The following is a 27,270-nucleotide window of genomic DNA, read 5'->3' on the forward strand; positions in this document are numbered from 1 at the left end:
GACATCTCCCAAACAGTTGCTTTCATTTTGACAAAATGTAGAAATCATTCACACAACTTTGTTTTATTCCATATTTGTACATACAGGCAAACTGTACACTTACATCAATCAACATATCACATTACACAATAGTTAATTACATAATAGTTAAATAGTCTGAAAATATTTAACTTTGGGAAAAAATCAAATAGTCAGACTGAAGAGCTTCATTATATTTGTACGTGACAGAGGTTAAAGGGTTACTGCACTTCCTGTTTTGGTCCTCAATTTAAATTTGGTTCATTATGAAATGCTAGTGGCCATGACTGAATTCAAAACATGAGTTGGTTTCGGGTGTGGTTGTCTCGTGTGTGTTCGCAGGTGGGAAGAGTTAGCCAAATTATTTAGCCAATTAGCTTAAGCCAGCTGGTGTGCAACTGTGGCAAAGTTGGCTCGACTTTGGATAACATATCTCCGGGGATAGTTAGCGACCATCAATAAATTACACAATGTAAATTACAATATTTTCATGTTGCACACCTTTAAGTTCTCATTAAATGCTTTCAATATTTGTATATGAATTTCTACAATTTATAGTTGGTTTGAGGTTAAGTCATTGACATTTGGAGCTATTGGAATTTTAACGTATTGTCCCATGTACATTGTGTATTTTACTGATTGTCCGTAACTAGCCCCATTTGGATATCCATAGTCAACCCAAATTGACCATGGGCATTAAGCTCCTAATTGATGATTACTTCATGGGTGCTGCCAGATGTGGGAATTTGGGCAGGATTGAAACAAACCCAATCTTAATATACATTGTGATTCAAACCTGACCACAAGTGTCACAAAACAATTTTTGGATGAGACAGACTTTATGAACACAATGATCTTATTTACACAATGTAGTCAATTTTGACAGTAGAATAATGTTTCCGACTCATTTCGAGTTTTCTAAATGAGAAGTTGTTTTTTTGGGGCAGTTGCTATTTAAGGTTAACATGAAACTAACCCCTCTAAGGCAGGAAGTCCATCTGTTAACCTGGAGGCCAGTTCAGCTGTCTGCCTCCCAGGACGTGGATGTGAAGGTGGTATACAGACTGGGCACCATGCTTCCCATCGTTGATCACTGTGGAAGATAGAAATGCAGTTACATATTTATAACAACTAAATATGAGTCTGTGAAATGCATGAAGCTCATATGTAGTTTGACACTACTTATTATGGTCATCTTAATACTTACCCACTCTGTAACCTTCGTGCAATGCCTCTTTCTTCGCCACATTTTTTGCAACCACTAGGAGGTGACCTAACAGCTACATAAAATAGCAAAGAGTGTTTTTAAAGTTGAAAGACAATCTGGATTGAGACAAATTTTAGCAGAAGCCAGAGGGGGGGAAAACCAACACAATTCAACGTAATAGGATTCTTTCGTGTGATCAAAATAAGAAAATGACATATAGAGAAAGTAGAGACAAATCAGTAGGATACCTCAGCATCATCATCTTTAACTTCACTGATTTTTGGGATAGGGTCCCTTGGAATAACCAGGAAATGCACAGGAGCTTGTGGACTGATATCTCTGAAAGCTAAACACTGACGAAAAGGAAAACAACAAAAACATGATAACATTCCAAAATATTGAACATCAATATAATGCCCTTATACCCCGTGGCTGAATGTTGATCATATATTGTCGACAGTAAAATAAACATATGCATACATGTCTGTGTGCAGTGTTTACCTTATCATCTTCATAAATGATATCTGCAGGAATACTTTTGTCAATCACTTTGGAAAAGATAGTTGGCGATCCATATTTCTTCCTTGCTTCTTCAGCAAGACGCACCTCGTCATTCTTTGGGTTTGATGTGCAGAAGTGTCTCTGTGACATGACAAACAATAAGAGGTTGACAAATTAGCAGGTTGCAATTTTTTTTTTACATTAACTTAGCTTCTGTATTGATCTTTAGAAGGAGGCGTGTTATTGCAAACACTACAGTGCAGATACTGCAATACTGCGGCACCGTCAATTGCAAAAACGTCCATGAACCATTCTAACAGCCCGAATCTCTTGGTGAGTGGGCACTGCTCCTGTGCCAGCTGGAGGACACACCTGCCCATGACAATGACGCTCTCCGAAAGTCAACAACACAAAAGTGTTAACTACTAAGATTAAAACAATTAGGTTTATTCTCAGAATAGCTACCTCTTCTCGGCATGCAGGGCGAAAAATGCGTGAATGGGAAACACTTTTCCTGAAGCATTGTGTCGGCAAAAGTTGGCGAAAATTCATAGCTATGAGGGCACTGTGCAAATTCCGTTTGGAGAGTTGCGATCTTACCGGATATGATGTCTGCGCTGCCCCGTGTTCGTCACTAGTTAACACATCCACAAAGTCATGAACCTCGCCTATTTCTACAATTTCTCTTTTTAATATCAGATGTTAAATCTAAGCCTAACCTTAACTATAACATTAACTATACTGCTAACATTATGCCTAATCTTAAATTAAAAAGCTAATTTTTGTTTTAATAAATTTTTACGATATAACCAATTTTTACTTTATGGCTATGTTATCTAGTGTGAACCCTCTCCCGATGAAAAAGTTGTATTCATCAATCAAAACGTTCTCTTGTGTTTCAAAACGATTACAATTTCAAAGTTTGCCTCTCGTGATTGGTGTAAGATGCTGTAAACATAATATTTTCGATTAAAATAACCATTCCATTAATAACATACACATTCCGAAAACAACACTAGAGAATGAGTGGGCCAGAAATGTTTTTCGCTCGAGCAGTATTTATTTTTACCCTCCACGTGGTGGCGATATTCTGCATTTAACCAGTTTGCACGAGACGCACGAGAAGAAGAACTTGCTCTCGTCATCAGCGACAAACATGGCGGCGCGCACTTGCTTGCCCTTGCAGTCATTACTTCATAAAAATGGACATGTGTTTAGGAGCGACCGGATCGTTCATACAAAGACAGCAATTCAGGAGCCGGTATACCCTCCCATTGTACCTTCGCTGACCGCTAAAAGTAAGTCTGCAAAAGGACGTCAGATTGCAGAACATCTTGACAAAGTACGTGCCGCCGATGTGCAGGAAAAACTAACATTCCTCACACGAGTTCAGCGAAAGAAATATGTGTTGTGTCCGCAAACCTTTGCTCTTAATGCTGATAAATGGTATCAGCACTTCACAAAGACTGCATACCTACCTGGCTTACCTGAGAAGTTCATTGTTGAAGAGACCAAGGAGGAATCAGTACCTGACACTCAGAATGCGTCATCCACCATTGACGAAACTACATTTGCTGACATCCGTTCCCATGTCTGCCATTCAATTTTACAAGAGAACTGGTACATGAAGAAATGTCAACCGTTCTTGCAAAGGGAACAAGAACATTATGTGGCCCCTTTTCTGAGAAACCTGGTATCTGGACTCACACACACTATGGCCAAACACAACCCTGTACTCCAGCTGTCAAGTTTAGGTAAACCATTAATTTGTTAATTTATTCATAATCACTCCTTGATTCCACCCTGAGTCCAAGGCATGATGTGTAAGCATTAAAAAGTCATCAGTGGCACTAACTCATATGTAAGGGGAAGTTGTGATTATGTCAGTCTCTGCTATGCAAAAGACTGTCTCTTACATCACTTTCTGTTTAGATCTTGACCCTCAGGTTAACTTCTACTGGATGAGAGGGCAGAGGACCATTCCAAGGGGACATCGGGGTGGCCGCGTCGAGCCAATCAGATTTCAGATTGATGATAAGCCACACAGTCAGATAAGGATACCTCAACAACTTCCACAGGTACTACATAGTCACCAGCAGATTGGAAAGGGCTAATGTGATCCTCCATTAGCTGTTACAAAACATTGATGTGAAGCTGGGATTTGGCCAAATGTTTTTTTAGACCTACATTTGAGTGCAAGTAGTTTCCAAATAAATCTCCACTGACCCTCTTCCAGTTTGTCCCCCTTGAGGTGGTGATGTCTGCCGAAGTCCCAGAGATAAAGTTTGCCCCAGACCTGCTTCCTATGTTCAGGAGACAGTATGAGAACAATATCTTCACAGGTAATAATGGAGTAGACCAGGGTTCCCCAACTGGTGGCCCGGGGGATAAATTCAGCCCGCAAGTTATTTTTATTTGGCCAACAAAATTTTCAGTGCAATTTTGTTTTTGTGCTTTTTACTTTTTTTATTTTTGGACATAAGACTGTAAAAACACCAGCAAATCAACTCCAAGTGATTTTAATTTTGGAAATCAAAAGTATTCCCACGCGTAATGGAGAGATGTGATCAAATACAAATGTAAGCAAGGTTTGAAATTGTTCTAGTCCAATATTATCTGTTTGGGCTTCTTGCGGTCAATTTGCAGTCTACAAATTAATTTTAAATTATGTTCTGGCACCCTGACCATCCACTCAAGAAAAAAAATCGTCCCCCAGATGAATCTAGTTGATGATCCCTGGAGTAGGCTTTGGATGTAAAATTGTCACAAGGTGTTGGTTGTTAATTTAGTAATATTGAGCAAAGTATTTGTGACTGCCTGGCTGCTGGCCTGTTTCAGCCTCAGCCATTTACTTTGTCATAGTCATAGGTGGTGCATCAACCAACTGCAATTCGTCCACTAGTGGTGGTAGTGTCAAAGTATTCTGTGTGGGTGTATATTTCAACATAATTATTTTATCGTCTTTACTTTCCCAGGAGCCAAGCTTCATGATCCAGGCTGTTACGGCCACACCCAGTTCCACCTGGTCCCTGACAGGTACCGCAGGGACAAAATGGCCAAACGGAATCTGACTGACCAGATCGAGGTCTACCTGAGAGCCAATGGCATTGCCAGTCTATTTGCATGGACAGGAGCACAGGCCATGTATCAAGGTGTCTAGTCATAACTTGAATATCAGATGTTATTCTCCTTACCTACCTGAGAATAATCAGTAGTTAAAAAAATATATATTTTACCATTCAACTTTTCTCTCTGACTGCTCTTGAATTAATATATTCTTAATAGTTGTGAATAACACCATTTGTTAAAGCACATTTGTAATCTTGAACAAAACATCACCAGGTTTCTGGAGCCATGAGGACGTGACCAGGCCTTTTGTGTCCCAGGCTGTGATCACCGACGGCCAGTACTTCTCCTTCTTCTGCTACCAGCTCAACACCCTGGGCCTGTCCATGGAGACGGCCGCTGAGAACCCCAGGAAGAACGTGTGCTGGGGGACAGATAGCATGCGTCTGTATGAGGGGGTGAAGGATGGGGCTGTGGTGGGGCTGGATGACAGGGTCCTCAAGCTCCTTGTCCAGTTCCTACTGAACAGGTCAGGTTGACATGGAGAGTTTAGTGTTTGTGGGAGAAAGGAAGTGTTTTTGTTGAAGTGTTTCCATCTGTATTCAACATTGGCCAATATCAACTTAAGGACACAACTGAACATGCATGCATACATACATACAGTACATCGCTGGTATAATCTGGCAGAATGTATTCATGTAGAATGGAATAAAAATAAATATTTAAAAAATGGACACCGTTGCATACAGGTCAGTGGGTTGTTTTTCAGCTGTGTGAATGGAATTAAATGAATGCGCAGTCCCGTGTTTTCAAACTGGTTGTTCTGCTGTTCGTCACTACGTGGTTTTTAGTCAGTGGGAAAACGGCACAACAATTCTTTAGGCACACTGACAAAGCTGATCTATCATTAGATTTGTATTTACCATCCACATACAACAGGAAAGTTATATCTGAGTTAGAACAAAAACATGAGTTATAGGCACACTGCTTTAACATTTACAGAAATTGTCAAATAATCAGGCATCATATGGGGACTTCAAGGGATTCATTGTCAGCAAAGCAGAGAATTTACCTGTTTATGAAAGTATAAGGAGCAGCACACAAACTAATTTGTGTAAATGTTAAGTGCAGTTGAAGATGGACAGGCTAGAAAAGTGCAAGAAGTCTTGTCAAACAGGAAGACGTTTGTATTTCTGTTTAACCACAGACACACATATCCTGTTAGGCAACAGAAAGCCTCAAGCTGTCACCAACCGACTCAAAAACACTGCTCAGATATCACTGCTATTTTCGCAACCTCATAGGTACCTGTAGTATGATGGTGAATGAAACATGGACAAATACAAATGGAACATTTCTGTAAAAATGCAGAAAAAGTATTGTCCATGAACATAATTGTTGTTCCAAAAAGTAACATATTTTACTAAGATGTCTCAGTATATCCAACAACTTATGACACAACACACTGTACCTGCCAAATTTAAATCTATTTCCGCCTCCTTGTCCACACCACTAAAGACGCATGAGTAATTCCCAAGAGTATCTCCATTAATACTGAACCTGTAAAATAAGATATAATCATTGCTAATATAATCATAGCTTAATTTCCACATGTCTAAGGAAAATATGTCTAAAATATAAGGATGTTTTGTCAGTCTAAGAAACATTCACTGTCAAATTTCAATTAGCCACATCATTAGATGTTGGAAAAGCATGGGTTCTGGCCTCTGGCAATGGGATAGGATTGGTTACAGTCTGACAGGTGATTGCTGGTAGTCATGCAACCCACCATTCTGGGAAACAATATTGCACAGGCAAAGTGCATCATTTTAACTCCTCCAGTAGTGAAATATTACCAAAGCATATTTGCATACGGTAATACATAATGCCTAATTTGGAAATTTCTCCTAAACTCTATGAATATCAATTATAATAGACCATGGTGTACATACATTTGCATAAAAAGTTGACAGTGACATTTCTGGTTTACAGTCTCTAAACCTGATGGAACAATAAATACATACTTACACTCTTTTTAGATGGTATTGTTCATTCTCCAAAAGTATAGTATAATACCCAGTAATGTTTGGTAATTTATTTGGATTACCGGTCCATGTACAGTTGAAGTCGGACTCGGTTTTTCAACCACTCCATAGATTTCTTGTTAACAAACTATAGTTTTGGCAAGTCGGTTAGGACATCTACTTTGTGCATGACACAAGTAATTTTTCCAACAATTGTTTACAGACAGATTATTTCACTTCTAATTCACTGTATCACAATTCCAGTGGGTCAAAAGTTTACATACACTAAGTTGACTGTGCCTTTAAACAACTTGGAAAATTCCAGAAAATGATGTCATGGCTTTAGAAGCTTCTGATGGGCTAATTGACATAATTTGACTCAATTGGAGGTGTACCTGTGGATGTATTTCAAGGTCTACCTTCAAACTCAGTGCCTCTTTGCTTGACATGGGAAACTCAAAAGAAAAGTCTGGTTCATCCTTGGGAGCAATTTCCAAACGCCTGAAGGTACCACGTTCATATGTACAAACAATAGTACGCAAGTATAAACACCATGGGACCACGCAGCCGTCATACCGTTCAGGAAGGAGACGCGTTCTGTCTCCTAGAGATGGATGTACTTTGGTGTGAAAAGTGCAAATCAATCCCAGAACAACAGCAAAGGACCTTATGAAGATGCTGGAGGAAACAGGTACAAAAGTATCTATATCCACAGTAAAAGTCCTATATCGACATAACCTGAAAGGCTGCTCAGCAAGGAAGAAGCCATCGCTCCAAAACCGCCATAGAAAAGCCAGACTACGGTTTGCAACTGCACGTGAGGACAAAGATCATACTATTTGGATAAATGTCCTCTAGTCTGATGAAACAAAAATATAACTGTTTGGCCATAATGACCATCGTTATGTTTGGAGGAGTAAGGGGGATGCTTGCAAGCCGAAGAACACCATCCCAACGTGAAGCACAGGGGTGGCAGAATCATGTTGTGAGGGTGCTTTGCTGCCGGAGGGACTAACGCACTTCACAAAATACACTGCTCAAAAAAATAAAGGGAACACTTAAACAACACAATGTAACTCCAAGTCAATCACACTTCTGTGAAATCAAACTGTCCACTTAGGAAGCAACACTGATTGACAATAAATGTCACATGCTGTTGTGCAAATGGAATAGACAAAAGGTGGAAATTATAGGCAATTAGCAAGACACCCCCAATAAAGGAGTGATTCTGCAGGTGGTGACCACAGACCACTTCTCAGTTCCTATGCTTCCTGGCTGATGTTTTGGTCACTTTTGAATGCTGGCGGTGCTCTCACTCTAGTGGTAGCATGAGACGGAGTCTACAACCCACACAAGTGGCTCAGGTAGTGCAGCTCATCCAGGATGGCACATCAATGCGAGCTGTGGCAAGAAGGTTTGCTGTGTCTGTCAGCGTAGTGTCCAGAGCATGGAGGCGCTACCAGGAGACAGGCCAGTACATCAGGAGACGTGGAGGAGGCCTGAGGAGGGCAACAACCCAGCAGCAGGACCGCTACCTCCGCCTTTGAGCAGGAGGAGCACTGCCAGAGCCCTGCAAAATGACCTCCAGCAGGCCACAAATGTGCCGTGTATACGTAACGCTTTTCAGAAGCCAATGTCGAGCTCCGCGGCGCGTCTTGGTAGACAAAGAAAATTCCTGACCTGCCACTCCAAAAGCTCTTGTTCGGCCTCAGATCAAGCTAGACACCCCATTCCACCTTCCACTGCCTGTTGACATCTAGTGGAAGGCGTATGAAGTGCATGCATATCGATAAATATAAGGCAATTGAATAGGCAGGCCCTGAAACAGAGCCTCGTTTTCAGATTTTTCACTTCCTACATGGAAGTTTGCTGCAAAATGAGTTCTGTTTTACTCACAGACATAATTCAAACAGTTTTAGAAACTTCTGAGTGTTTTCTATCCAATAGTAATAATAATATGCATATTGTATGATCTAGAAAAGAGTACGAGGCCGTTTCATTTGGGCACGATTTTTTCCAAAGTGAAAACAGCGCCCCCCTATTGACAAGAATTAAAGCTTGGTCGCAAATGGGTCTTCCAAATGGACAATGACCCCAAGCATACTTCCAAAGTTGTGGCAAAATGGTTTAAGGACAACAAAGTCAAGGTATTGGAGTGGCCATCACAAAGCCCTGAGCTCAAGAAAGGGCTTAGAAAATGTGTGGGCAGAACTGAAAAAGCGTGTGCGAGCAAGGAAGCCTACAAACCTGACTTAGTTACACCAGCTCTGTCAGGAGGAATGGGCCAAAATCCACCCAACTTATTGTGGGAAGCTGATGGAAGGCTACCCAAAATGTTTGACCCAAGTTAAAAAATTTAAAGGCAATGCTACCAAATACTAATTGAGTGTATGTAAACCTCTGACCCACTGGGAATGTGATGAAAGAAATAAAAGCTGAAATAAATCATCCTCTCTACTATTATTCTGACACTTCACATTCTTAAAATAAAGTGGTGATCCTGACTGACCTGAAACAGTTTTTTTTTTACTAGGATTAAATGTCAGGAATTGTGAAAAACTGAGTTTAAATGTATTTGGCTAAGGTGTATGTAAACTTCCGACTTCAACTGTACATGCTTGCTTTAAATCGATGGGTTTCAAGATTTCAACTTTTTAACCAGACTGTCACCTGTATTATAAATAGATTTTTACTGCACATGTAGGCTAGACAATGTCATCTTTAATTTAATGAACCAACCCTATAATACAGCTATACTAGATCTGTAAACTATACACAAAACATTCAGATGAGCATATACCAGAATTTCAGACAAAATTAAATACAAACATTTTCTAAAGTAGCACAAGATGACTGAGTGAAGAATGGAATACAAATGTGACACTACATTAACAAATTATGAACACAAACTAGTGGCTCAAATAAGAACTAATAGTTACCTTTCAGGACTGCACTCTTAAAGACTGTTGTGACTGGATCCTTCAAAACCAAGGAAGGATTTGTTTCAGCTATAAGAGAAATTAACATAAACATTGTTGCTTGCTTTTTACAAGCTACATAAAGTATGTTTATAATAATATACTAATGGTGATATTTAGGGTGAATTAACGTGCCAGTGTCAAATAATCTTTAAATTCCCACAGAGTAATATCATCAGATCACATGCAGTCCATATTCAGAGCATAAAGTATCTAGCTGTTGAATTTCTATTGATATAATGGAGACAACAGCATTTGAACTGAATCCACATTTGAATCAATCAGCACATCCACATAGTTCATAGTTTTTCAAAGCTCAGTAGTCTAACCACTACACCTGACATTGAAGCAGTTAACTGCTACAAATGGTAGGCCATGTACAGTAATAGTCATGTAAAGCACATGGTGCTTGCAGTACCCACTTCAAAGCCATTGCCAGCAGCACATCACTACAAGTGGCTCAGTAATGGAAAATTACCTCTCCTGTGATGCAGTATCAAAGCAAACAACAGACCCAGTCATTGGGTCCAACGTAATACATAACAGTGTAGGATTAAAGACATCTTGAATACACCACATCAATGCAGTTACTGTGCAAATCAAATGCACCTTTGCTGATGTACTGATACAGCCAAGACACACAGCCACAATGTTTCCACTGGCTAAGGTCACATCACAACCGTCCAAGCAGAAAGACCTAAAAAGCTGATACATATAAAATCCAGATTATTATTTATTTGTATAGATGCCTCTCCAGAAGAAAGGAAGCAGGATCAGGATGAGTTGAAGGGAAGGAACCGAGTGAGAAAACATGGTTGTTTTAGTCAGTCAGCTAGTCCTTTAAAATCTGCTGCATAGAGCTCTTCTCTCTCTCATCAGTTTCCTGCTCCTAACTCTCTCTCTTATCGGTTTCCTGCTACTCTCATCAGTTTCCTGCTACTCTCTCTCTCATCAGCGTCCTGCTACTCTCTCTCTCATCAGTTTCCTGCTACTCTCTCTCTCTCTCATCAGCTTCATGCTACTCTCTCTCTCTCATCAGCTTCCTGCTACACTCTCTCATCAGCTTCCTGTTACTCTCTCTCTCATCAGCTTCCTGCTACTCTCTCTCTCATCAACTTCCTGTTACTCTCTGTCTCTCATCAGCTTCCTGCTATTCTCTCACTCTATGGGCCCCCCTTCCCTCCCCTCCTTGTTCTTCCCCTCGGCATCACCGTACTGCCTCCTCTGCCTACTGGTGCAGCCGTCTTCATCGACCTGGCCAAGGCTTTCGACTCTGTCAATCACCATATTCTTATCGGCAGACTCAGTAGCCTCGGTTTTTCTAATGACTGCCTTGCCTGGTTCACCAACTATTTTGCAGACAGAGTTTAGTGTGTCAAATCGGAGGGCATGTTGTCCGGTCCTCTGGCAGTCTCTATGGGGGTACCACAGGGTTCAATTCTCGGGCCGACTCTTTTCTCTGTATATATCAATGATGTTGCTTTTGCTGCGGGTGATTCCCTGATCCACCTCTACGCAGACGACACCATTCTGTATACTTCTGGCCCTTCCTTGGACACTGTGCTATCTAACCTCCAAACGAGCTTCAATGCCATACAACACTCCTTCCGTGGCCTCCAACTGCTCTTAAACGCTAGTAAAACCAAATGCATGCTTTTCAACCGTTCGCTGCCTGCAACCGCACGCCCGACTAGCATCACCACCCTGGACGGTTCCGACCTAGAATATGTGGACATCTATAAGTACCTAGGTGTCTGGCTAGACTGAAAACTCTCCTTCCAGACTCATATCAAACATCTCCAATCCAAAATCAAATCTAGAGTCGGCTTTCTATTTCGCAACAAAGCCTCCTTCACTCACGCCGCCAAACTTACCCTAGTAAAACTGACTATCCTACCGATCCTCGACTTCGGCGATGTCATCTACAAAATAGCTTCCAATACTCTACTCAGCAAACTGGATGCAGTTTATCACAGTGCCATCCGTTTTGTTACTAAAGCACCTTATACGACCCACCACTGCGACCTGTATGCCCTAGTCGGCTGGCCCTCGCTACATGTTCGTCGTCAGACCCACTGGCTCCAGGTCATCTACAAGGCTATGCTAGGTAAAGTGCCGCCTTATCTCAGTTCACTGGTCACGATGGCTACACCCACCCGTAGCACGCGCTCCAGCAGGTGTATCTCACTGATCATCGCTAAAGCCAAAACCTCATTTGGATGCCTTTCCATCCAGTTCTCTGCTGCCTGCGACTGGAACGAATTGCAAAAATCTCTGAAGTTGGAGACTTTTATCTCCCTCAACAACTTTAAACATCTGCTATCCGAGCAGCTAACCGATCGCTGCAGCTGTACATAGTCCATCGGTATATAGCCCACCCAATTTACCTACCTCACCCCCCATACTGCTTTTATTTATTTACTTTTCTGCTCTTTTGCACACCAGTATCTCTACTTGCAAATGATCATCTGATGATTTATCACTCCAGTGTTAATCTGCTAAATTGTCATTATTCGATTTATTGCCTACCTCCTCATGCCTTTTGCACACATTGTATATAGATTCTCTTTTTTTCTACCATGTTATTGACTTGTTTATTGTTTACTCCATGTGTAACTCTGTGTTGTTGTCTGTTCACACTGCTATGCTTTATCTTGGCCAGGTCGCAGTTGCAAATGAGAACTTGTTCTCAACTAGCCTACCTGGTTAAATAAAGGTGAAATAAAAAAATAAATAAACTGGTGTTCCTTTATTATTCATACAGACACAGACCCAGGGAACAGACAGTCCTGTCCCATTGTGCAACAGCAACCCTGTAATGGAAGGTGCAAACAAAGTACAGTACAGTGAGTATCATATGACAACCTCTATACTACAGTACAAACATTTGGTTGAAAAATGACTTGGGGTGGGAGGGAAGGTAAATAGATACACAAGTCATGTGAGATGTGATGTAGGACAGCTATAGGTCACATGGTATGCCTGTCATCTTGGAGATCATTGTTCAAAGTCTGTGTCCATTATTTCCCAAAATGATACGTGCAATATCACATTTATACCGTGAACATCACCTGTGTTCATATTGGCAACGTTTGAAATTACTTCTGTATTCACAATTTTGATGTCCTAATGAAATGTATATGTTTCAAGTTGTTTACTTTGGACAAGACTGTATAGTTTCATTAACTGAGTGCAGACTTAGCGATTTACTCAATGGTATAGTATACAGATTGCACTCTCAGTCTGGGACATCTAGTGGGACTCAGGATATGGTTGGTGATATAAAGGGATTAAGGTCAAACTCACACAAGCAGCATGACACGGATTAGGCCTAGTGAGTAGTGCTCTGCCCTGTCTTTAGTGGAATATACCACTATACCAGTCTACACCACAATGTTACCCATCTCAAAAGCAGTCCCTGTGAACTTTACTTTTATTACTTTTATTAAATGTTTTAATTTAAATAATCTGTCCCCAAAAGGATTAATCCAGATCATGGCGTTGGCAGGAATGACTCTGATTATGAGGGCTTATGTAGTCAGCCGGCCCATCAGGGATCAGTCGTGCCCTTCACATTGCCATCCCTCAGTCGAAGGCTGGGACTCAGTAACCAAAACTTGAGGACAGAAAAAACAAGTGTTGCCTGCAAATCCCCTTGTAGGATATTCACACAGTTGAAGCTGATGGTAAGTAGTGGAGCAGTTTGGTGAAGAGCTACAGTAGTAGAGCACTGTCCAGTCCAGCTCTCTCCTACAGTGGACTACCAGAGGAAACATTGTCTCCATGGCCACCGAGGGGATGTCTAGAGAGGAGGCAGAGGAGTACCAGAAACAGCTGGTGGAGGAAAAGTAAGTCACTCCTAGAGTTGCCATCAATTTTCTGTTAATTACCTAAATTACTGAATATTCTGGTAACTTCGGTAAATTACCGGTAGCTTTGCAACCCTAGAAAGGAATGCTTTAGGGTTGGGGTCCATTCCATTTCAATTCAGCCAAATACAATTGAAATTAAATGGAAAATACGTTGACAAATTATGCTCCTGAATCTGACCCCAACCTCAAGTTCTTCCACATCGATTACAAACCATTTCTGTATTGACCTCGCTTTGTGCACAGGGGCATTGTCATTCTGAAACAGGAAAGGGCCTTCCCCCAAACTGTTGTCACAAAGTTGGAAGCACAGCATCGTCTAGAATGTCATTGCATGATGTAGCGGTAAGATTTCCCTTCACTGGAACTAAGGGGCCTAGCCCGAGCCATGAAAAACAGCCCCAGACCATTATTCCTCCTCCACCAAACTTTACAGTTGGCACTATGCATTGAGGCAGGTAGCGTTCTCCTGGCATCCGCCAAACCCAGATTCGTCTGTCGGACTGCCAGATGGTGAAGCATGATTCATCACTCCAGAGAACGCGTTTCCACTGCTCATCTTAGGCTTGTGTGGCTGCTCTGCCATGGAAACCCTTTTCATGAAGCTCCCGACAAACAGTTATTGTGCTGACATTGCTTCCAGAAGCAGTTTGGAACTCGGTAGTGAGTGTTGCTATAGAGGACAGACGATTTTTACGCTACATGCTTCAGCACTCAGCAGTCCCATTCTGTGAGCTTGTGTGGCCTACCACTTTGCGGCTGAGCCATTGTTGTTCCTACACATTTCGACTTCACAATAACAGCACTTACAGTTGACCGAAGCAGCTCTAGCAGGGCAGAAATTTGACAAACTGACTAGTTGGAAAGGTGGCATCCTATGACGGTGCCACATTGAAAGTCACTGAGCTCTTTAGAAAGGCCATTCTACTGCCAACGTTTGTCTATGGAGATTGCATGGCTATGTGCTCGATTTTATACACATGTCAGCAACCGGTGTGGCTGAAATAGCTGAATCCATGAATTTGAAGGGGTGTTCACATACTTTTGTATATATAGCGAATGTTTGAATTAGACCATGTGTGAAGTATAAAAGCCAAACAGATGTAAGGGAGATACAATGGCAATGAAAAAAACACCTGTAAATGTACCTTGAGTCAAGAGTAATAAAAATAAACATATTTTAACATTTTTGTGAAGAATGTTTTACCACATATTAGGTTCATATCACAAGAGTAAAACTGAAAGCAGACTACCACCATGCAGTCCTAGATTACACCACATCCAGATTATTTCTGAATAACTTTCTGTCTCCAATTGCTAAAATTGGTAGATTGACAAATGCTGTCATAATCTAGAGATCAACACAAACAAAATTATTACTCTGCGGCCCTAGAAACTGAGTCTTCATATTGTATTTGATTTAGAAGTGACACCAGTAACATGTGATTGACTGATATGAAAATGGCAACGCCATTAGGAATTATGATTACACAAATACCTAGAAACACATTATCTCTGAAAATATAATGCTAACCTTTACACAACCAGTATCACACAGCGAAAATACAATGCCTTTTAACCATTTTGGATATTCTAATCAACAATATATTAAAACGTTTTTATAGTTTTGATAACATGGTTTCTGTTCTTGTCTGAAAACAGGATGGAGAGAGATTCAGAGTTCTTGGTAAAGAAAGCTGAGAGGGCTACATTGAGAACGTGCTTAAGAGACAAATACAGACTACCAAAGGTAAGACAGTCTCATCTCATTCTCATTCTCATGTCATATGAAACAAGATGAGAAATTATTTAGATACAAATGCCCTCAATAATAAAAAACTATACTGAACAAAATTATAAAACGCAACATGCAACAATTTCAAAGATTTTACTGAGTTACAGTTCATATAAGGAAATCAGTCAATAAAAATAAATTAGGCTCTAATCTATGGATTTCACATGACTGGAAATACAGATATCCATCTGTTGGTCCCTGATACCTTTAAAAGGATCAGAAAACCAGTCCGTATCTGGTGTGACCACCATTTGCCTCGTGCGGCGCGACACGTCTCCTTCGCATAGAGTTGATCAGGCTGTTGATTGTGGCCTGTGGAATGTTGTCCCACTCCTCTTCAATGGCTGTGCAAAGTTGCTGGATATTGGTGGGAACTGGAACAAGCTGTTGCACACGTCAATCCAGAGCATCCCATACATGCTCAATGGGTGTCATGTCTGGTGAGTATGCAGGCCGTGGAAGAACTGGGACCGTTTCAGCCTCCAAGAATTTTGTACAGATCCTTGCGACATGGGGGTGTGCATTATTATGCTGAAACATGAGATGATAGCGGCGGATGACTGGCACAACAATGGGCCCCAGGATCTCGTCACAGTATCTCTTTGCATTCAAATTGCCATCAATAAAATGCAATTGTGTTCGTTGTCTGTAGTTTATGCCTGCCCATACCATAACCCCGCCACCACCATGGGGTACTCAGTTCATTTGAAACCCGGGATTCAACCATGAAGAGCACACTTCTCCAGCATGCCAGTGGCCATCGAATGTGAGTATTTGCCCACTGAAGTCAGTTACCGGAGGCCGAACTGCAGTCAGGTCAAGACCCTGGTGAGGACACCGAGCATGCAGATGAGCATCCCTGAGACGGTTTCTGACAGTTTGTGCAGAATTCCTTCGGTTGGGCAAACCCACAGTTTCATCATCTGTCCAGGTGGCTGGTCTCAGACGATCCCGCAGGTGAAGAAGCCGGATGTGGAGGTCCTGGGCTGGCTTGGTAACATGTGATCTGTGGTTGTGAGGCAAGTTGGATGTACTGCCAATCTCTAAAATGACGTTGGAGGTGGCTTATGGTAAAGAAATTAAGATTCAATTCTCTGACAACAGCTCAGGTGGACATTCCTGCAGTCTGCATGCCAATTGCACGCTCCCTCAAAACTTCAGACATCTGTGGATTTGTGTTGTGGGATGTAAACAAATTTGTGAACAAAATTTGACAGAAATAAGCTTTTTGTGTGTATGGAACATTTCTGGGTTCATTTATTTCAGCTCATGAAACATGGGACTAACACTTGCCTTTATATTTTTGTTCAGTATATAATTTTCCCTTTTCTATGAATAACATAAGGTGATAATCTTACATATTTTCTCAGTAAATAAGAACACTAACATAAATTAATAACATGATGCAGAGGCTGTGTTGGTCAGTGTCAGAGTGACTCAGTACATGCACGGGAGTCTAAGGTCTGCTAGTCAGATATGCCTAAATACAGTCACAAGATTAAGGCATAAAAAAAAGACTGATCGCAGATATCTCACGTTTGAGCCCAAGACCCAACATGCCCTGTGTTTGTGTGCATGTGTCTGTATGCCATCTGTCTCACAGGATATGCAGGGAGTCTCCCTCTCTTACAGGGTCATAGAGGGTCACATGTGATGCTAAATTAAGCTGTTGTTTGAAATGTTAGCTGTTGGACATAAATCCCCTCAGTAAAAACAGGACCTACTGTATGCTAAAATATAGTCCAGGAAGAAAAACAATTGAATTTAGACATGATGATATTGAGACAGTACATGGGTATAATACACTCCTACTCAGCCAGTCTGACCTGTGTCTTTCTTGCTGTGTTTAGAGTGAACAGGATGCAAACCTGATGGAGTCGGCAGGAGACGACATCGACGTGCCAGAAGAACTACTCAAAATGGTGGACGAGGACGCCACAGAGGAGGAAGAGAAGGATTCTATCCTGGGCCAGATACAGAACCTACAGAACATGGACATGGACCAGATCAAGGAGAAAGCGTCGGCAACTATGGTTGAGATGAAATCTAAAGCAGAGGAGAAGTGCTGTCTCATGTGATGAGAGAAAACATTGGTTCAGTTGATTTGAGATTAGTTCCTAAGCACCAAGTTTGACCAAGGATATAACTTCCAAGGTTGGACTTCCCTGAAATATCCCAGCTTTCAAGTATTCTAATCTAAACTGTGGACTTGGATTGATCCGAAACACGTATAGTAGACCTTCTACACAAAGTCTAAATTGAACCAGTCTTAGGTTGGCTAATCTGTCAATAGAGGGTTGAAGAGATGACTCTTAAATCGGTCTTTCTCACAAAGCTGTGGGGAAGAGGTCAGGAAAAACATCCCAGGGCTGGGAGGGAGTAAGAGTATTTTCATTGTTGTAATTAAAAAAAGGTTTTCTGTTCTTTTTATATACAGCAACCTCATGTTTTCTTTGCAAGAAGGTACAATTGGGAGGAGAAAAAAAAACAATGGTATCATGGTTATAAATGCTCTGAATTGCTTCATGTTAAAAAAGACATCCCTCTGAATTTTCGGCCTTTGTAAAAGTGTATATAACTGGATTTGGTATTTTCGTTTGTAATAAATAGAGACGAATCATAAGAACCCCATGAAAAACAATCCATGTCCAGAACTCTTGTTTATATAGTGAGACAACGCCTCCCTGTGGAGGAAGTTATTACAGTTTTATTACATTTAGTAACTGCTCTTAAAGATCATCTATAGAATATGAAAGAGGCTGGTTAAGATCGTTTTAGCAAAGCTTGATATTACACATTATATCATCATTATCTAACAAATGGAAAAAGAATCGCAATAAACAACCTTTTCACAGCAGGCTGGATATGTAACCTTTTGAGCGTCTGCTAAATGACTTAAATGTAAAATGTAAATGTTAAGTACAGCTATACAACTCTGACAGTTATTTCAATTTAAAAATCTAGTCTAAAGTACTAAATACATATAATCTCCACTAAAGCCAGGCAACTGTATCAAAGAGTTGCCATGGAATAAACTAGGATTTACAGAGTAGACCTACAAAAATCCACCATAGCCTGATCCCAGATCTGATGGCCATAGGAGATAGCAAAACAGCAGAAACAGATCTGGCACCAGCCTACCAATGCCCTAGAGAGGGCCTCATCACTGGTGGTGAAACTGCAGGCTATTAATGAAGACTGTCTGCAGCTCGTTTATGTCATCCGTGGTCTCTATGGGAATGCTAGCTCTGCCAGGGGAGTCACTATTAGTACAGCCATAGCGAGAGAAGCTACAGTTGTCATATAGAGTGGAGCTCACACAACCTGAGCCTCCCACAGCTCCCTGTAAAGGCTCACACACATCCAGGTAAGGGCTGGAGCAGTGTGGGGAGAGAAGGTCTTGGGGGTGGTGGTGGAGGTGCTCGGCTCTGGGGCTATGGCAGGGGCTGTGGGGCATGGGGCAGGTCTGCAGGCAGCTGTTCCTCCTCATGGTGCGGTACAGGTCTAGTCTGGCGATCAGGGGCTTGCCAATGTTGACGTCAGTGGTCCAGTCCACCAGCTCATCCATGGCCTTGAAAGAGCCCTGTAGACAAACTGTAAACCCCAGCTGATCCTACAGAGGAGAAGACAAGGAGTAGAAGAACATTTTACCAACCTAATATGTTTATACTAGAGCTCTAACTGAGATCAAAACAGTTTTGTCCAAGGTGAGCTCTGCTCTAACATGACACCAGCTACTCCTACAGAGGGGACACAGAGCACACATATGAACAGGAAGGTCGACTTTTTAAAACCTTTTTTCAAGATATCAAACTAAAGGGGTAAAGACAATATAATAATGTCGTAGTAATGTGAGAATGTAGAAAGTGGTGATTATCCTTTGTACACTTACCCTGAGCTTCTGTAGAGAGCTGAGGCGTGTGTACAGACAGTGCTGGGGAAGACTGCTCGAGAGCAGGTAGATGCCAGTCTCCTCTGGTGTCTCCCTGTTCATCTCTTTGGGGTCAACGTCAAGGTCCTGGACAGAACAACGGAAATGTTTTTGGACAAGACGACCTGCATATGCAAAGTTTTCAGGCAGGTGCTGGAGCCTCAGCATCTTCAGCAGACAGACGCTTTACTATGCTCCTAATGTTGTTTCAGTAAACCCAGAGAAAGACAATCGCTCTCATTGGTATTGAACAGAGCTGAGGAAAACCATAATGACATCAGTGGCATATTGATTTTAAATTCCTTTCCCTATCCCTTTGGTGTTCACTGATCGGAAAAGCGTGGATGGATTAGCTACACCTTTTCAGATCTGTGGACACAAGGGTTAGGGGACAGGGAACAAATTGTGAGAAACTGGTGACAGGAGCTTGGGGAAAGAAACAAGTTTGCATAATTGAACAAGGCAAAAAACTGTAGCGTCTCACCGGGGAGAAGTTCGTGACGTGAGCCTGGCAGAAGAACATGTCCTCTGGTTTCTTCACGATGTGGGTGTAAATGACCAGCACGTTGGAGAACTCTGCAGCGAAGCCCAGCTTGATCTGAGCCCCACAGTCAAAGTCCAGAGACATACTCTCAGGCAGTTCTAGAATGAAAACAACATTATGTCCACAATAAGTACGTTGATTGCTTCAGCTAAACAATTCAAATTGAAATGTACTGCATTTACTTTCATTGGTTGATCGTGTCCTTACCGTGAGCCTTGGCCCACTGACGGTTGTGAGCCAGGGCCATGTCAGAGCTGTCACCAGGCAGTACAGGGTCAGTCAGAGCCCTCCTCTCTGATAGGCTGCTGCGGATCTCCAGAGCCTGCTTCCCCTTAGTGGCATCGAACTGGCCCATGTCTGGATAACACAAACAACACCATAACAACATTACCTCAGGCTCTCACAGAAGAAATTTGTTAGGCAAGGTATTATTGCCATGATAATCGATGCATGGAAGTATACAGGGTAGGATAGGATCAGAAACAAATCTTACTCCTGTTACTTATTTTGCACGGCACTGCAATAGATCAATACTGTATATTTCATGCTACATTGATTTGTACTCCATGACCACAAATACTATAGATGGGGTGACATTTACTAAATTATTAGTTCACCAATACATAATTGGTCCATTGCTTCTTACCCTCAGCCACTCTGTCCAGCAACACAGTGATCTTCTCATCCTCCAGAAGACGTTTCTTCAGAAACTTGACGAAGACACCGTTAGTGAATCCACTAGAGCTCAGCTCAAACGCTTCTGCATCTTGGCAGCTGCACAATAGAAGAATGGAACAGAATTGGGGAATATATCATTTAATTTGTTCATACAAAGTTACGAATAGAAGTTTAGACATATATTTGAGTGATCATCAGATTACTTACGTTGCATATCCAAAGACAATGTTAGCTGTGACCCTCAATAGTATGTTTGGGGTTGTATCATCATGAATATTTCTAAAAATAAAAATGTAATAGTTACAGTATTACAACAAACAAGAAATGGTGAGTGGTCTATATCCCATGTTACTAACAGGGAAGGGACATTGAATAGTAGTGAAAAACAAATACATAAAACAAACATGGTTAGCACACTATACTAGTCTTTACCCACCGCTTCCTGCACATATCCAGCAGGAACACATTGAGGCCTGTCTCCTTCTCCTGCATTAGTTTGAGGATGCTCTGCACACACAGGCAGTTGGCTGAGTGATACGGGTTTGGAGCATCCACCGGTACCATGAAGCTGTTGCCATAGTTCTCATAACCATGTCCAGCATAGTACAGCAAACCTAGGAAAAGTTTATAGGAGTGAATTGAACGTGACAGTAAATAGAGCAGTCAATGAAATAAGACTGAAAATAGATTTCACTTTTTAAACTAGTATTTTATTTTTTATGATTCACTATATTTTTGGAAAACCAGATCAAAGAAACTAATATTTGACTGATCAAATTCTTCTAGGTCGGTCTCTCATACTCTAATAGGCCATAATAATGAATGGCGTACCATAGACACCCTTGTGAAGTAAGAGCAGAAACTCGTCCACAGCGTTGCGCATCTCTGACTCGGTGAGATCCAGCAGCGATACTACCTTGAAGTTGAGCTGGCGCAGGAGGTTGGTGAGATCATACACATCCACCATTGGCGCCTTCAGCTGGGGGTGGTTCCGGTACGAGAGGTTCCCGATTAGCAGGGCCACTTTATCTGTCGCTGTGATGAGAGACAAATACCATCTATGACTACGAGTTGAAATCAGTTGTGGAAAAATTTAACATATTGACCAACACGGAGAAAAAATTGTACAGAATAAATGTTAAGAGGCATTTGATATTCTAGCAGTAATAAAAGGTAACCAAGTACTGGGTGGATTCATTTTTTGTTCTGCTTACCATAAGGTGGTTCTTGATTGCTGTTCAGGATTAGTTCACTGGCACCTACAATCACAACACTATCATTATATTATACAGATATTACACATGGTGGATTGATAAACATTCTCAGGAGATAAACTGCTATATGTAATGTGCAGAAACATCTATAATTGGCGGAAACAATGTCCAATAAACAGTGATAGATCATCTCAGATATACGTTCAATGCGTGTCACTTACCAGCTCCAAAGGCAAAAACATCATCTGTGGGAAAACAATTTTAGAACAATTACTAGAATTTATATTTCCTGTGCTTTCATTTCAACTGAATTCAAGTAAAAAGTGTCACCGATTAGGTGGGGGTCAGTCAGAAGCCAAACGGATCAACATGCCTAATGTTAGCCATTAGTAAATGAGTACCCACTGAAAATATGTCCTGTCTTGAACATTTACAAATATTAATTAGAAATTAATACGCGACATCTAAGCTGAATCACTGAAAGCTGTGAATGATTATATAATTGAAATGTAGCGATTTTGAGCGTCGGTAAAGACAATTTTTCAAATTACAGACAATTTCATACTTTCTGTGGGATTGTTATGATTATGATGTGCTCTCAAAAATATAAATCAATCAAATGAACGGGCAAAAATCCAAAGGATGAAAAAAATGCATGCAACACATGGAACCAAACCCTCCTTCTCTATAAAAGCAGATTCATTTTGCCATCCCACTGTTTCCAACATGGCCCTGTTTTATTCATGCACATACTGTACATCTCAGATGGCCAAACTAAGAAACGAGGCACTTCAACTATACCTTCAGAACACTCCATTGCCCCTGAAAACTGGACAGATATCCTTGGTCCTTTCATTCAAGAACAAGAGTAAGTAATCATCAAGAACTGTCACCAAATTCAATGTGAGTCATTTTTGCTCATATTGTATACTGATAAACAGACCTTTTGTTGAGGCTAGGATCAATATCATCATTATAGTACTGTAAAATAAAGGACAGTGACATACCCACTAAAACGTCTACTTCATTCGTCCACGTCCTTTCGTTGTTAATACAAATCTCACAGCGATACTTTCCATGATGTTCCAGCAGCAGATACGGAATCTGTTTGAATTAACAAACAAGATCAAGCTATTTGAAAAAAATTCCAACTAACTCTAACTGTTTTCATCTGATTTGTACAACATTCAACAGTATTGTAGAGTTACTGTACTGTAACTACAAAATATACTGTAACAGTGTAACTTTAACAGTATAAAAGTGGAACCTTCTACATAAGCGCTCAAGGATGTTAGCATCCTCCTCTGACCTCCTTACCGTGAGTCTCCTCTTGGAGGCCTCTGGAAAGTGAAGGGGCACCCCGTTCCTGTGCCACTGGTAGCGGGGGATAGGCCTCCCTACCGCCCCACACTCCAACTGCAGAGAGTCCCCCACCAGTAGTCTCTGGCCCTGGGGCTGGATCACCACCTTCAGCCTGCCCTCCAACGAGTGGGATCCCAACCCTGCATGCAAAACATACGTTTATTCAATGTGCAGTCGCTCTGGGGGCGAGTTTAGCGAAAGCTTTGGAGGGATAAAAGATGACGTTAGTGCTACAAAGCGTTCAGCAAACTCAAACCCTGTTTTGTCTGTCTTTCACAGAAAGGAGGAACCGACAACATGTAGAAAATGTTAGCCTTATTAAAATGGAAACTGATAGAAATAAAATTCAAAAAATTCCAGGCAGAAGAAAGATATAATAATAATGTTGTCCATGAACTGATTGGGAGGTAAAAGATAGTGTCTCACCATAAGATGTTGCAACATTCAGGACATCCACCTGAGCCCACTGGCTGAACTCAAAGGAGTCTCCACAATTAACCCTGCAGATGTAGAAGCCTGCGTCTGTCAGTTGGACTGGGCTAATCACCAGGTCTGGAGAAGAACTGTTGTGTACCTGGAGAAGTCACAATGTATCAAATCAATTCAAAACACATGAAATATACATCTCTACTTGCACACTCATCTTCTGCACATCTATCACGCCAGTGTTTAATTGCTAAATTGTAATTATTTCACCACCATGGCCTATTTATTGCCTTACCTCCCTTATCCTACCTCATTTGCACACATTGTATATAGACTTTTTCTATTGTATTATTGACTGTATGTTTGTTAATTCCATGTGTAACTCTCGTGTTGTTGTTTGTGTCGCACTGCTATGCTTTATCTTGGCCAGGTCGCAGTTGTAAATGAGAACTTGTTCTCAACTAGCCTACCTGGTTAAATAAAGGTGAAAAATATATATATCTCATTATGAAGCCACAGCTGTCACAATGTTATCTGGTCAAGATATCAGCAATATGATTATCTGAAAACATGTTTAATGACATGTTTACAACCAATGCATAAACAGTACGGTCTACCTTCAAAACACACCCTAGTAGGCTACCCACCTCCTCCTTGGTTTTGAACCACTGGAATTGAACACCAGCCTTTCCCACAGCATAACAGCTGAGTCGCAGGTTGTGTCCCACTATTATAGCCACAGATTGGGGCTGAATGAGGATCTGGATACCTAAACACAACCATTATGGGAAGAAATTCTCAATAATGATTCAAATATATGTACAATAAATAATCAATACATTTACATACAGGGACCAAAATCAAGAGTCGAAATTAACTTGTCGCCAAAACCATTTATAATCCTGAGCCTTCCCTCCAAGTACCAACCAGATAATAGTCAGCGAACACATCTTCTAAAGATGCTCTGTATACCTGGTGGTTTGACACACTGTAGGGCCTCTGTATGGCCCATGGTTTGTAGTAAGTCTACCAGATGGCCCAGTGTGCACCCTCTGTCTCCCATGAGCCTGAGCAGCACGCGGCTGGGGCTGCCCTCCAGCTCCAACACCTTCAGAGAGCACATCTCCATCTCATCTGAACTGCACAGTGGAAGAAAAGGCAGAATTTATGCACACAGTAATGCACACACCGTCTATGAGACTATTTAATAAGAAAAAATGATATGAACAGCAGGAGGCACATAGCTCACAAGTTAGTTCACACTTAGGAAATTAAAAATGCACAGGAATACTGATAACATGTATTATTGTGTTATAACAGTATGTTGACGATAGGGATAACATTTCTACTGTAAAATCAAACAAGTAAACGAACATGTATAAAGAATAACCATTCAGACTAGCCCAACCGGCCACACGATGGCGCTATTATTCCTTTTAGGTCGTTAGGTAATACGGCATCAGGAAGAACTACGCCCTCTAAGGATTTCCGCGCGACCGTCAGACTGGCTGTCCGACTGCTTAATTAGGCTTACCTCACCCTAAAACGCCGGTCATTGCCGACCATCTCCCCGAGTTTACGCCATCCTTTACTGTTGGTTTTATCCAGAACCTCACACAGTTTCCTCATGACAGGTTCTTTCAGAAAATGTAAGTTTAAAGACCGGTCAGATGAATCCGACATCTCAACGAGTTACTGTAGTTCAGTTCAGTCAATTTGAAAAAGTTACTTGCAAAAAGATCTGAACATTTGTGAAATAAAAAATATGTCGTAGTTTAAAATCAGGTGTTCTACACAGAAGAGGTAGATACATGGGCATGGTCGCTGCAGAAGTTTGGGGGATTTCCGAAGATCATTCTGGGGAGGGCCAAAAAGACACACACCTTCAGACGAGTTAGTGTTACTTCCTGAAACAGTTTACAAATAGTGATATACACTCCTACCACTGGGTGGGACTTTCGGTTTAGTTATGGGTCTTCCGTTTTTGCCCCAATACTCTAAAACTCGCATCCTTCCTTACCTCCTTGATCACGATATTCTCTGAAGGAGAGAGAGAAATGGAAAGGGGAATACCTAGTCAGTTGTACAACTGAATGGATTCAACTGAAATGTGTCTTCCGCATTTAAACCCTAATTGGGTTGAACAATTTCGAATTAAAACTATTATTATTACTTATAAACTGCCTAAAGGATTCCCACATCTGAAATAAATTATTTGTATTCATCTGTTTGGTTCAACTTTAATTATTTCTAGTCATAGATCATCTCACATTTTTCAATGGTTAGTAATACCAAATATGTTCAATTATACTGACAAGATAGTCGAGTGACCACTCTAACAATAAAAATACATGTCCTCAGAGATGGAGAGCAGGAGGGTGGGGGCGAGATCAGGTGTGACCATTCTAGCCAATGAGAGGGCAGATACGCCTGTGAACAACAGGCACAACTCCGATATATAGTCATATTTTTCAGAGTTGCCAAAAGGCCACGTGGTCCAATTATATTAGTGCATTCATAAAAAACAAACCATTTTCTATTCATAAAAACCTAACCATTACAAAACTTATATTCCATCAAATAAGCCTCAGGTAGCAAATTAGCAATTACATTTTTTGTTGACCAAATTCAACATGCTCATTGTCGAATAACATCTACGGGCTGTAGTGGAGCGGCCGAGAGTTTCAGGTTCCTTGGTGTCCACATCACCAAAAAACTATCATGGTCCAAACACACCAAGACAGTCGTGAAGAGGGCATGACAACACATTTTCCCCCTTAGGAGACTGAAAAGATTTGGTATGGGTCCCGAAATCCTCAAAAGCACCACCGAGAGCATCCTGACCGGTTGCATCACTGCCTGGTATGGAAACTGCTCGGCATCGACCGTAAGGCGCTACAGATGGTAGTGTGTACAGCCCAGTACATCACTGGGGCCAAGCTTCCTGCCATCCAGGCCCCCAAAAATTGTCAAAGACGCCATTCACCCAAGTCATAGACTGTTCTCTCTGCTACCGCACGTCAAGCGGTACCGGAGCACCACGTCTAGGTCCAAAAGGCTCCTTAACAGCTTCTACCCCCAAGCCATAAGACTGCTGAACAATTAATCAAATGGCCACCTGGACTACTTACATTGATCCCCCCTCCCCCCTTGTTTTTACACTGCTTTATTATCTATGCATAGTCACGTTACCCCTACCTACATGTACAAATTACCTCGACTAACCTGTACCCCCACACATTGACTTGGTACCCCCTGTATATAGCCTCGTTATTGTTATTTTATTGTGTTACTTTTTATTTAAAAAAATATTATTTAGTAAATATTTTCCTAATTATTTGTCTTGAACTGCATTGTTGGTTAAGGGTTGTAAGTAAGCGTTTCACTGTAAGGTCTACATCTGTTGTATTCGGTGCATTTGACAAACAACATTTTATTTCATTTGACCTCCATTAAATATTCTCTATTATATTGACAAGATAATAGAGTGACCGCTCTGAGAATAGAAATACATGTCCTCAAAGATGCAAGCCAGGCGGGAAGAGGCGAGATCAGGTGCGACCATTCTAGCTAATGAGGGTAGATACGCGTGTGATAAACGGGCCATAGAGATAGATAGAGGATTCATATTTTAATCTGTGCCATTGTAGCGTCTGC

General features: G+C 41.3%; 4 protein-coding genes across 5 annotated transcripts; 2 read left to right on the plus strand and 2 right to left on the minus strand.

The window, feature by feature from the left end:
* Positions 1–47: 47 nt before the first annotated feature.
* Positions 48–2,358, minus strand: hint2 (histidine triad nucleotide binding protein 2). Its single transcript, XM_055919147.1, has 5 exons — positions 2,192–2,358; positions 1,727–1,867; positions 1,474–1,578; positions 1,226–1,298; positions 48–1,111 (listed from the first exon to the last, which is right to left on the minus strand). The coding sequence occupies exons 1-5, from the start codon at positions 2,276–2,278 to the stop codon at positions 1,020–1,022; spliced, it is 498 nt and encodes a 165-aa protein (XP_055775122.1). The 5' UTR covers positions 2,279–2,358; the 3' UTR covers positions 48–1,019.
* Positions 2,359–2,837: 479 nt separating this feature from the next.
* On the plus strand, positions 2,838–5,526 carry mrps30 (mitochondrial ribosomal protein S30). The gene is made up of 5 exons (XM_055919142.1): positions 2,838–3,480; positions 3,659–3,804; positions 3,963–4,068; positions 4,702–4,878; positions 5,069–5,526. Exons 1-5 carry the CDS (start codon positions 2,883–2,885, stop codon positions 5,329–5,331), a joined length of 1,290 nt encoding a protein of 429 aa, XP_055775117.1. The 5' UTR covers positions 2,838–2,882; the 3' UTR covers positions 5,332–5,526.
* Positions 5,527–13,380: 7,854 nt separating this feature from the next.
* Positions 13,381–18,099, plus strand: LOC129853275 (complexin-4-like). Its single transcript, XM_055919151.1, has 3 exons — positions 13,381–13,642; positions 15,326–15,413; positions 17,309–18,099. Exons 1-3 carry the CDS (start codon positions 13,578–13,580, stop codon positions 17,534–17,536), a joined length of 381 nt encoding a protein of 126 aa, XP_055775126.1. The 5' UTR covers positions 13,381–13,577; the 3' UTR covers positions 17,537–18,099.
* malt1 (MALT paracaspase 1) lies at positions 18,100–25,515 on the minus strand. Of its 2 annotated transcripts, XM_055919149.1 has the most exons (17): positions 25,148–25,515; positions 24,586–24,752; positions 24,261–24,382; positions 23,614–23,761; positions 23,143–23,327; positions 22,833–22,929; positions 22,627–22,674; positions 22,047–22,070; positions 21,826–21,870; positions 21,443–21,646; positions 21,048–21,225; positions 20,819–20,890; positions 20,580–20,707; positions 20,141–20,290; positions 19,874–20,031; positions 19,351–19,476; positions 18,100–19,071 (listed from the first exon to the last, which is right to left on the minus strand). In XM_055919149.1, the coding sequence occupies exons 1-17, from the start codon at positions 25,294–25,296 to the stop codon at positions 18,622–18,624; spliced, it is 2,451 nt and encodes an 816-aa protein (XP_055775124.1). In that variant the 5' UTR covers positions 25,297–25,515; the 3' UTR covers positions 18,100–18,621. The 2 variants fall into 2 exon arrangements, with proteins under 2 accessions (XP_055775124.1, XP_055775125.1); XM_055919150.1 differs by lacking the exon at positions 22,627–22,674.
* Between the last annotated feature and the right edge of the window lie 1,755 nt (positions 25,516–27,270).

The sequence above is a fragment of the Salvelinus fontinalis genome, chromosome 4 (assembly GCF_029448725.1).
Source record: "Salvelinus fontinalis isolate EN_2023a chromosome 4, ASM2944872v1, whole genome shotgun sequence".
Lineage (NCBI taxonomy): Eukaryota > Metazoa > Chordata > Actinopteri > Salmoniformes > Salmonidae > Salvelinus > Salvelinus fontinalis.